This window comes from Mytilus galloprovincialis, chromosome 6 (genome assembly GCF_965363235.1).
Source record: "Mytilus galloprovincialis chromosome 6, xbMytGall1.hap1.1, whole genome shotgun sequence".
Taxonomy (NCBI): Eukaryota; Metazoa; Mollusca; class Bivalvia; order Mytilida; family Mytilidae; genus Mytilus; species Mytilus galloprovincialis.
This window is the reverse complement of record NC_134843.1, coordinates 43,178,771-43,191,430: the sequence shown is the minus strand read 5'-3', so window position 1 is coordinate 43,191,430 and position 12,660 is coordinate 43,178,771. Positions and strand designations below refer to the sequence as shown.

Genomic DNA, 12,660 nt, shown 5'->3' with positions numbered 1-12,660 from the left:
AAATAACTGCTAATAACAGATATACAATGTTGATTTAATCCCCTCCCCCCTCTCTTTTCCCAATAAAAGTTTATAATATTTTTTTAAATTCTTTGAGAATACACATCACAAACTAATTTCTATTGGTAGTTCAACTGCAGACAAAACTTTGAACAAAAAGTACCTAGCTACAAATGATAAAAGAATGTTGAATGTTAAAAAGAGGTCTGATGCAAAAGATCTTCCCTTAAATTCTTTCACAGTTTCTATAAATGTTCAAATATCAATTTCAATTTTAAATAAACGAAAATTACACTAGATCTAAGAAATAAGATATTATTATTTTTAAGACCAAGACATATTGCTTAGAAATATACAATTAAGAATTGTCATTAATACTTTGAGAAATTTTAACATGCCAGTTTTCAAATGACTGTTTAGTGCACATGCTGTAATAGATATCTTTTTTGAAAAGGATTTTGCATGCTTTATGGAAATCTTTATTCAGTTACCAAAAACTGGTAAATGTTTTTTTTCCTCAATCATTTTAATGAAAATAAGAAATCAGTATTATTTCTACATTAAATCAATTCAGCTACAACTAAGAATAGCATTCAATATGTTTTAAAAAGTACTTAGGTAAACAATGTAAAATGTTCAAAGTAAAATGTAAAATAATCGCCAATTGGTTTTTTTTTTAATTACTCTTTTTTTTTGTTTAGATATAACAAATATCAAATGATCTCATTTCTAAAATACATGCATATCTGATAATATTTTTTTCAATCTATACAATTACGACCTTATAAAAAACATATGATGCAGAACAAACACTTTCCACTACACCAAGGCATACTCAGCTCACATGACCCATACTAGGAAGTAAATAACCTCTAAACCAGGCCATTTTTACCTAAACCCTTCTTTTTTATTTCTATCTTTAGCCTCTAAATTTGGGATCATTTCAATACAAAACTGTATCAATATATTCTAGCAATTTGACCTCATTAGCCATTGTTTAATTTATTATTCCTTCACCTCAAGCTTGTAGCAGTTTTCTCTTTTTCATGCAGATAAAATTATGCTATACAGTTAAATATTTGTTGATGATAAAACTGATTAATTTTTAGATAATGTTTTATTTTTCTTCGTTTGATAAATAATCCATAAACATTTTGCATTTTTAAATGAAAAGCACAATTTTGATTTGTGCAGATGCTTTCTCATTTCACTAATGAATTTTAGAAAATGTCATAAATTCTAGAATCAAAAAGAAAATTTCTTATAAAAAGAAATAATTTAAAAAAGAATGAAAAAAATAACGAAATGAGGTAGCATTGCAGAAGAGAAAACTTTTCGCTCTAATTGATTTCTTCTTAAGATACTTATATCAAAACAAAAATATAAAATTCAAATCTGGTTGGAAAGGAGTAGGCAATTCCTTATGAATTAAAACTTTGAATTGAAAATTGTCATTATTCTTAAGAAGAAAGGGTTAAGTTTGTTAATCTTACGTTTATAATCTAAACTCCGCAGCTGCATCCAACCACCTAAGAGTTTGCATGTACAGATAAAATCTCTTGTAGTGTTTATTTTCTTTCTTTTATCAAATAAATTAATGTGTGTATTCCATTTAAATATTTATACCTAAACCATGTATAATTTATTGAAAGAACAAAAACAAATCCTTACGAAGCTCAATTGGGAGAGAGTAACCCAAACAGCCAACAAGTAAAACCAAAGTTGAAAAGAATATAGATGGATAGACAGATTGATAGTTGCTTATTTCACATCCAGTGGCAAATATTTCATGCATAGTCGGGACAACAACAGATCAACATTAATAAAATAAGGAATTGGGTCAACTGGGTTGAAGGGTCGGAAAATTGGACTGCCACTGGAAAATAAAGGTACCAGTATGTTGGACAGAAATTTGACCTTACAATAGGCAAACTACAGACCCATCAAAGGATTGTTACAACAAATCTTTACCTTGCTGAGAACCTGGTGCTCTCTCTAAATGGGTAATAAAGATAGAAAAGTAACAAACTTCTAATTTAAACCTTAACAAACAATGCTGACTATACGATATTGAAATGGGGGAAAACATGATGTACCAGGTAACTCACAACTTCAGCTACTTCTAACCTTTGAAGGCTATTGTAGAAAACATCTATGAATGAAAAACCATTAAAATCAATCGAAATTTATGGAAATCATTTTACTAAACATAGGTTTGGAGAACACAAACAGCCAAGCAGCTTTACAAATAGGATCAGCAAGGCCTTTATGTGCTAATTATGAATTTGTTATTGACAACTATCCAACCACAGGTGTCTTAACTAATTAATAATTTTGTAAACAATAGCAACCTAAGAATATTATTTTACTATACTTTCTGACTAATACTATTCGCATGCTGTAAATCATGAAAATGCATGATTACATCCTATTCATTTTTCTACTATATATGTATTGATATATTAATTTTTGTATATACTACTTGTGTGCAAGTACCTGTTGATTCAGAGTCTAACAATTGTGAGTCTAATGATGTCATTAAAAAGAAAAAATACTTCTGTATTGGTTATAATATAGAAGAGCAAACTTGAACATAGAATACAAATGTTAAGACTTGTTAAATTGGCCTTTTATATATAATTACTACATATAACTCCAATTATTTATTACATCTTAAAAACAATGAATTCATTCATTTTCTTTGAAGAGTACCAATTTTTGGAGGTTTCGTGGGTCAAAGTAAGCCCTAAAATTTCAATGTTTAACATAAAACAGCACTAAACAGTAGGGTTTGGTAGCTAAATCAAAATGTATCATGCAACTCCAGTTTATTTTTACAGACAAAATATTAAAAAAATAAATGAATCCACAGTTTTTCAAAGTTTTCTAAGAATTATCTGAAGACATTCGTGCATAACAAACTTACAACAATGACTAGAAGTATATATCAGCATAAATGCATAATATTTCAACATGAAAAATATAGTTTAATCAAATTTCTGATTAAAAAAATATTTGAAGAGATGTTTGGGTTTGTACATACTAAAGAATGACCGAGCAGACGGCGACTGGGGTGAATCACCATTAGGAGACACATCTTCCATTTGATATCCAAGATGGTACTTTCTTTCTTTTCTTTCTCTCATAAACTGTCTTAGTGTCAACCAAAACATAGCTGTAAACAGGATCTACAAAACAAAATCTTTACTTTAAAACAGTTCTTTTGTAGTAAGTACTTTTTCTCCCATACAAATGCTGTTCAACAAACAAATTGCAATTTACTCATCTGCTATAGAGCAGTGTTCATGGAAATTTGCAGTATGTTTTCAAATTAGATGTGCTATGGTTGCTAAAATATACTCACTAATATCAATAAATAAATGAAATTCCTAATTAACAACCCTACAGTTGCAAATCAGTTGAAAAAAATTGTTATGCCTTTTATAGCAGATTATATGGTATCATTTTTGCTCATTGTTGAAGGCTTTAATCCCACTAAGGTGACCTTTAATTGCTTAAATTTACATTATTTGGACTCATTTAGATTAGTGTCTCATTGCATTGGGAATCACACCACATCTCCTAATCTTATATACATATTGTAAGTTTGCTTAAATATCACCTTTAAACTTGATTTATGTGTAATTCCTCCCCCCTGCTAATAAAACAACACCCTTAGATTTTCTTTTAAATAAAGCAAAACACAAGAAACTTTTTTTCTGTTTTGGACGTTTAGAGGTTAATGATCTTTCAAATCAATGAGAAAATTAAGAGTCCATGAAGTAAAGTGAAACCTATCTTAGCCCAATCAATTTGAAACCAAACTAATTTGTTTGGATAGGTAAGTTTCTAGAGAATATTCACTGTATGTCGTGATATAAAAGTTCACTTTACAGTTTTTGAGTTTATGCAGATTTTATATAGATTTTTTTTTTCTGTAAATTTACAATTTATGATTCTACTTGTATACCTGTACAGCAAGTTGTAAACATGGGTAAGGAAACGTCTTCAGTCCAACCTCATTCAATTTCACTCCATTTACTATTTCTGGTAGCTCGTTTTTCAAATTCATTCCAAAGACATACTGGATTATCAACAGACATTCCCCATAGACAACCAGCAATGGTGATATACATAAGGTCAGCTCACGAGACTTTGGAACCATCCACACTATACAGGCTCCCAACAGTAATACAAAAGTCAACCAACTGTGGAAAGTGATACTCCAGGCCTGTATATGAAAAATAACAACACTTGAGTCTTCTAATAAAAATATGTAATGTTGTCTCTACTGTCTCCAAATATGTATCACAAATAGCAAGCTTTAATTATCTGTCACTATGATTTTAAACACTACAGTAACACCACTGTCACCCTTTCAAGAAGGTTTCAGTTCAAGAAAACATGTTTAACCTTCCCACATCCTGCATGTGTCTGTCCCTAGTCAGTAGCCTGTAACTCAGTGTATACATTAGTTGTTGTCTGGTCATATTTGTTTGTCGTTTTTTTTGTTCATTAATCAGGCTGTTGGTTTTCTCTTTTGACTTGTTTTACATTTTGTCAATTCAGGGCCTTTTATAGCTTACTGTATGGAGTTTGCTATTTGTTGAAGCCTGTTCGGTGAGCTACAGTTGCTTGTGTCTCTTTTGGAATCATATGAGCTTCGTCAGTTAGAAATCAACCTTATGCAAGTGCATGTATATGAATAAGACTTAAATTGGTTTTGGAACATTAAAGATACGATATAAAATATACAGACTTTGCATGATGATTTTTTTTTAATCCAAAATAATTACATTAGATGTATGTTTCATTATAATACTTTATTCTGATTGGCTAACTGCACATCACACGTTATTCCGTAAGCAGTTGCATTGGTCAATACAACTTTTCATTCATGATAACACATGGTCCAACAATAAAGTGCACAGGTAAATTAATAACTAGAGGCTCTAAAGAGCCTGTGTCGCTCACCTTGGTCTATGTGAATATTAAAGGAAGCAGATGGATTCATGACAAAATTGTGTTTTGGTGATGGTGATGTGTTTGTACATCTTACTTTACTGAACATTCTTGCTGCTTAAAATTATCTCTATCTATAATGAACTTGGCCCATTAGTTTCAGTGGAAAATGTTAGTAAAAATTTACAAATTTTATGAAAATTGTTAAAAATTGACTATAAAGAACAATAACTCCTAAGGGGGTCAATTGACCATTTCGGTCATGTTGACTTATTTGTAAATCTTACTTTGCTGAACATTATTGTTGTTTACAGTTTATCTCTATTAATAATAATATTCAAGATAATGACCAAAAACAGCAAAATTTCCTTAAAACTAACAATTCAGGGTCAGCAACCCAACAACGGGTTGTCCGATTCATCTAAAAATTTCAGAGCAGATAAATGTTGACCTGATAAACAATTTTACCCCATGTCAGATTTGCTCTAAATGCTTTGGGTTTTGAGTTATAAGCCAAAAACTGCATTTTACCCCATGTTCTATTTTTAGCCATGGCGGCCATCTTGGTTGGATGGCCGGGTCACCGGACACAATTTTCAAACTACTAACCCAAAAGATGATTGTGGCCAAGTTTGGATTAATTTGGCCAAGTAGTTTCAGAGGAGAAGATTTTTGTAAAAGATTACTAAGATTTACGAAAAATGGTTAAAAATTGACTATAAAGGGCAATAACTCCTAAAGGGGTCAACTGACCATTTCAGTCATGTTGACTTATTTGTAAATCTTACTTTGCTGAACATTATTGCTGTTTTTAGTTTATCTCTATCTATAATAATATTCAAGATACTAACCAAAAAGAGCAAAATTTCCTTAAAATTACTAATTCAGGGCCAGCAACCCAACAACGAGTTGTCCGATTCATCTGAAAATTTCAAGGCAGATAGATCTTGAACTGATAAACAATTTTACCCCATGTCAGATTTGCTCTAAATGCTTTGGGTTTTGAGTTATAAGCCAAAAACTGCATTTTACCCCATGTTCTATTTTTAGCCACGACGGCCATCTTGGTTGGATGGCCAGGTCATCGGACACATTTTTCAAACTACTAACCCAAAAGATGATTGTGGCCAAGTTTGGATTAATTTGGCCAAGTAGTTTCAGAGGAGAAAATTTTTGTAAAATATTACTAAGATTTACGAAAAATGGTTAAAAATTGACTATAAAGGGCAATAACTCCTAAAGGGGTCAACTGACCATTTCAATCATGTTGACTTATTTGTAAATCTTACTTTGCTGAACATTATTGCTGTTTACTGTTTATCTCTATCTATAATAATATTCAAGATAATAACCAAAAACAGCAAAATTTCCTTAAAATTACTAATTCAGGGGCAGCAACCCAACAACGGGTTATCCGATTCATCTGAAAATTTCAGGGCAGATAGATCTTCACCTGTTTAACAATTTTACCCCATGTCAGATTTGCTCTAAATGCTTTGGTTTTTGAGTTATAAGCCAAAAACTGCATTTTACCCCTATGTTCTATTTTTAGCCATGGCGGCCATCTTGGATGGTTGGCCGGGTCACCGGACACATTTTTTAAACTAGATACCCCAATGATGATTGTGGCCAAGTTTGGTTTAATTTGGCCCAGTAGTTTCAGAGGAGAAGATTTTTGTAAAAGTTAACGATGACGGACGACGACGGACGCCGAACGCCAAGTGATGAGAAAAGCTCACTTGGCCTTTTAGGCCAGGTGAGCTAAAAACATATATAAAATTAGTGTTTTTATGATCATAGCTAAAAAATGTAATTATAAGTATTGAATGGTTCTTTTTGTAACTTTATAGGGTTGTAAAAGCGTTGACCGTGCGCACATTTTTAGAATAAAGCGCTGCCGCGCTTCATACAAAATGTACTTCGGTCAACGCTTTTACACCCCAATAAATTTACAAAAAGAAGCATTCAATTCTTAAATAAGTTAACAGATGCATTGATAATGGCAGATATTCATTTGCATACGGTTGATTTCTATCCAACACAGCTCATATCTTAACTGCTTATTTTCATATTGAACAGAGCTTTTTTCATGCTAACGAATTCTACATTTCCCAGTTTTTACATGCTAATGAAATTTCCCAGTATTTACATGCTAATGAAATTTCCCAGTATTTACATGCTAATGAAATTTCCCAGTTTTTACATCCTAATGAAATTTCCCAGTATTTACATGCTAATGAAATTTCCCAGTTTTTACATGATTATTAATTCTACATTTCCTTGTTATTACATACAAATTCATTTCACATTTCCTTAGTACTGTGTTAACCTACCATCATTGCAATCAGAGCTAAAACATAACTCTGTTTCATTGCATAAACAAAGATGGACACCATATAAGGACGTTTGACATCTTCTTTTGGTTGTTTTTTCTTCTTGGCTGGTTTAGTGTCACCGTCAGCTTCATCTTCATCAGAATCAAAAGCTGCAGACATGGCTGGGGAACCTTCCTTGTCAAAGGTGCTATACGATGCATTTTCATTTTCAACCAATCGCTGAAAAGTATGGCATATAAAATTTAAATTACTGACCATGTATTACTGTGATATTAAATATTAAGTTTATTTTACTGTGTCTTGACTTTCACTTTTGAAGTACAGAAAATTCTAATAGTCTAGTTCATCAAAATCCTTACTTTTTGAAACACATTTGCCATGAACCAATAAGACAAATTATGAAATTTTTATTACAATTATTTATAAAGAAGTAAACCCAATCTACCATATAAATACCTCTCCCAACATATATTTACATGTAATTAGTTTTTGAGTTATGGTTAAAATGTTAAATATGTGTATATCTTGTGCAATATTAAGCTTAAAGCACTAGAATGCAAATAAATTGTAATAAAAACATAATGTAACAAGCAAAAACATATCTCATACACAATGTTAGTAAATTAGTAAATAAATGAAAAATAATAAAAATAATGAAGAAACAAATTAACGGAAAAAAGTCTTTTCATACCTTCAATCATTTTGTACCCAAACTTTACCATTTCGTACCCATGATCAAAACATTTTGTACCATGTGGGCTATCTGCATATACCATTATGTATCAAACAGACTTAATACAAGATTACTTTTTATTATATCAAATATTCAGTGAAACACATATTTTTAGTAAAATAAGGAAAGATCCTTTTAACAGCCTCATATAAGTTTTTAAAATGTTTTATTTCTAATGTTTTAATGTTCCATTCAACAAAGTAAAATATGCGATCAAACATTTTTAAAATGTTTTTAATTTTTGTAACTCAATTTAGATTGATTGACTGGTGTTAAACACCACTATTAATACTATTGCGCTATTTTGTGGTGGTCAGTTTTTATTGGTGAGGGAAGCCAGCATGCCCACAGTCAACCTTTGATAGGAAAACTAACAATCCTAGTCAACTGGATGTTAAGCAAGCAACAATCATCCGATCAACTAGGTACATGTATTAGATTAAGATCAATTTGACAGGTTTTACCAGGCTTTACCACGAAATGATACACATACAAATATTCCACATGGTTCGAAATTACACACATAAATCCTTCATATGGTAAGAAATTTCTTCCATAACACAGAAAATGATCATGGTACGTAATGGTTTATGTTTGGGTATGAAATGGAGGCTACGAAATTACAATAATTAATTGTTTCAAATTTACCATTTCCAAGAAACCACAAACAATGAATTCATTCTGCAAATTTCAAAAGGAAAAACTGTGGTGAAATGTAACGTAATGTTAAGTTCAAATCATCCTTATGTTTGTTATTTTCTAATTTAATTTAACACAGCATTAATTATATTCTACAAAAAGCAGTTTACATTTTAATTAAAATACTTCTCCAAAATATTGATAAAGTCAACTGTAAAGAAAGTGTTAGACATCTGTGTTTTCTATCCAATGAAAGACTTGGTGGAATTTCCTTCCTTTCTTCTTGAACAATTTGTCTTCATTCCTAATCTATTTCTAACCTATTTTAATTTCTTGATTTTGCAAAAACTTAACTATTTTTTTTTAATTTATGTACATATTTATCTACATTTTAAAAAGGTAAAGGTAAATTCAAATCCCACCAAAAACACTTCTTTATTGTAAAAGTACTATACTGGATGCATACTAAAGGACATCCTGGATGCATACTAAAGAACATCAAATTCCCTAACTCTAAGTTTGCAATTGGAACCAGTTTTAAAAACTGGAATTACAGTTGCAGGGTAAACATCAATAAAAGACCGAAACAAAAGTTTACAATATTAGACTTCTAGATATCTCAGTGTCATAAGGATACATATTCTCCTCTGCCAAGGATACCTTTCATGTTCGAATTTACTGCACTTTAAATTTTCTGCAACAACTAAAACTTATTTTCTTTACAAAATGACAGAAAATAATGTCATATAATTCTGAGTTTTAAGAAATAGCTCCTGTACTAGTTATTGTGCTAAAGTGGCATAAAGCAATCCTGTACTATTATAAACTGATTTATTTAATATGCAGAAACAATGTAGCATGCCAAATATATATACTGGTGCCGGAGATACTTATTTCTATTTTTAGGCAAATATCTTAAGATTTATGTCAACTAGATAACCCATTCTCTGTTTTTCAAACAATTTTATGGCCTTTTTAACCCTACTAACCAGTGCATTCAAGGCAAGCTGTTCATGCTTTCGTGTTTTCTTCACATATCAAAGTACTATCTCAAAATATTGCAGGTTTTTTTTCTCGAATTGGCACTAACTGTCAGCAGGGTAGGTGGTTTTTTACAACAGAGTTTGAAAGAAGAGAGAATAAACAAGAATGTGTCCCCATTTGCACTATCATTTCCTATGTTCACTGGACTGTGAAAATGGAATAAAATCTCTAATTTGGCATTAAAATTAGAAAGAGCATACCACAGGGAACATATTTACTATGTTTCAAGTTGATTGGACTTCAACTTCATCAAAAATTACCTCAACCAAAAACTTTAAACATAACTTTAACCTGAAGCAGGACAGACGAACGGACGAACAGAGGGCCGGAGGCACAAACTAGAAAACATAATGCCCCTGTACTATCGAAGGTGGGGCATAAAAAAATTGATTTAACTCTTTTTGTCCAGGTAGCTTTATAACTTTAAATATATTTAAACATATCATGTTTATATGTTGTTTATATGATGGAGGTATGTTAAACTTCCATTAGTACTCAGGAAAATGACATGTGGATATGTTATGAATAACGACCTTGCTTTGTGCAAGACTAGTACATGGAGCCAAATCTTCAGCATGTTAGCTCATTAGGTAATGTTTCACAAGGAGAGATGTCACCACTTTCCTGTGCACAGTATTATGTTTCGATTTTTTTTATAGAAAAATATTCACATCAAAACTAAAAGATGAAAAAAGAAATTGTAACAAGGGGGTTGGTTGTTATACTATTGAAAATGATACATGTAATATAATTTGTCAATAGAAATAGTGTTGTTAGCTAGCACTAATATTGGTATTTAAAAAAATCAGGGGTGAGTAGGTTTGTATAGGAAATAAAACTTGATCCTGCAAACATTTTGAGACAGTTCCTAAGTATGTTCAAATTAACTTTTACCCTTGTCTTTCCCTGTTTAAAAAAGAGTTAAAATTTGTATTTCATAATTTGAATTAATATTAAACCTAATATTACAAGTATAAATCATAAAAAAAGTATTCATAGTTAAAAAAAAAAATGTTTAACAGTAATTAGCAATACAAGTAAATGACAGAAATATTTATTATTTTTTTATTATTATACATTCCGAAAGTTTCATTTCTATTCACTTTATAAAATAATTACCCTGTTAAAAAGTTTTAAAACATATAATATTTTAAGCAGTCCCTCATTCCCCAAGAAACAAAAATGCAACAAAATCAAGAAATTAAAATGTTAAAACTATAATACGATACAACAAAACATGCGCTTGTAATAAATACATGGAACTAAAGCAATATTGATAATAACGGGTATTCCCCGTAAAATTGGAAATTCCACCCAACCTCTCTTTGGCTAAGATCCTGTAAGGCTACCTGCCGTTCTGACGACTTTCTTGATTTTTTACTACGGGTTCTTGCTTTTGGTTCCTCTATGATTATGAGTTCCTGTAAAACACACCAACATGCAAAATGCAAAAAACATATAAAGTTTACTTGTTGAAACATTTCTGTATAGCATTTGTTTTTTTCAGTCACCAGAAAGATTCCCAAAAAATTGCAAGTGCCTTTCGAAGTCATAATGATTAAATCTGATTTAAATTAAAACATCATCTGTCACCATATTTATTTAATTGCCAGAATATGATTTTAAAAAATCTAATTTTTCTAAATTTAATTCATAATTGATAAAAAAAAAATTTATTTAAGATAAAAAGACATGGCCATTTCTAACATGAACATGGACTTAAGTAGAGATGATAACTGCAAATTAAAATGCTATACAGAATAAACAAAATGCATTTAAGAGAAAAATCACAAAATCAATTCTTAGGACAAACAACATGCTATTTCATTACAATAATCATCAAAAATTATTTATATAATGTGCATATTAATTACAAAAGGAATAAGTCAAATTGTAAAAAAAAACATAAAAAAAACTATGAATCGACAAATTGATACACTTTGGCATCTTCTCCTGTTATGTCATGGAAAGAACATGTTTTACTAAAAAGAAAAGAAAGTTAAAATCCCTTAAATTAAACAATCCAAAAGCAGGTTTAAAATGGCATGAATGGCATCAGAAACTCCATTCTGCAGTTAGGAATAATTTAAGGATACAAATTACAAAATGACATCTTCCTTTTGTAGATGTGGCAAAGACCACATGGGAAACTAAAAAAATATTGGGATAAATGGTGCACAATGCAGTTAAAATAAAACAAAAATTTCAACAATGAAAATAGAAACATATCATTTATAAACATGTATGAGTAAAAGTTGTAGAGTGTGTCACTGAGACAGCATTTATACGTGTCTATACCCCACTTATGTGTATTAACTGATAAATGTATCCAATCAAAATTGTCAAAGCCAGCACCTCTTTACAGACAGTGCACAAATCCACAAACTACCAACTTAAATCTTTTGAAAGTATGTAAAATAAAAAAATAAATCTTCTTTTCGCTTAACAGTTTGTAAGTGCAGAAAATGAAATAAAAAAGACTGCAATGGAGACTTTTAATAGTTCATGCAATTCAATATAAAAAATGTTAATCATTATGGAATATCCTTACATTGCTTTTTATCAGATAAATATTCAGAGTTAAAGGGAAGTAACTTACCAATGTAAACCATACATTACCTTACGATGTAACCATTGCCTGCTTTCTATAGCCAGTGTGAAGTACAACAGCAATAAGATTCCAGGATTGACAAACCATGGCCACTGACTAGCATCATGGAAGTCAACATACCAAGTTCTTTCACAATCAGTCTTAATGATGCCTGTTAGTCCTATTATTCTGAAATTTTACAAACAAGTGGTGAAAAAATATTTTTGTCATGCAGCAAGAATAAACCTGATAAAACAGACATTTTTCGTTCATTTTTTTTACATAAATAAGGCCGTTAGTTTTCTTGTTTGAATTGTTTTACATTGTCTTATCGGGGCCTTTTATAGCTGACTATG

General features: G+C 30.7%; 1 protein-coding gene across 8 annotated transcripts in view; it reads right to left on the bottom strand.

The window, feature by feature from the left end:
• Positions 1–12,660, bottom strand: part of LOC143079639 (piezo-type mechanosensitive ion channel component 2-like) — a 120,009-nt gene that overhangs the window by 85,140 nt on the left and 22,209 nt on the right. For 3 of the 8 annotated variants that reach the window (XM_076255092.1, XM_076255087.1, XM_076255090.1), the window contains exons 7-12: positions 12,334–12,493; positions 11,034–11,135; positions 7,296–7,517; positions 3,971–4,231; positions 3,044–3,188; positions 1,494–1,529 (exon numbers count right to left, since the gene is read on the bottom strand). In XM_076255092.1, coding sequence (XP_076111207.1) covers positions 1,494–1,529; positions 3,044–3,188; positions 3,971–4,231; positions 7,296–7,517; positions 11,034–11,135; positions 12,334–12,493 — 926 coding nt within the window. Of the gene's footprint in view, positions 1–1,493; positions 1,530–2,496; positions 2,527–3,043; positions 3,189–3,970; positions 4,232–7,295; positions 7,518–11,033; positions 11,136–12,333; positions 12,494–12,660 lie in introns of all 8 variants that reach the window. The other 5 variants (XM_076255093.1, XM_076255094.1, XM_076255088.1 and 2 more) reach the window with 4 other exon arrangements.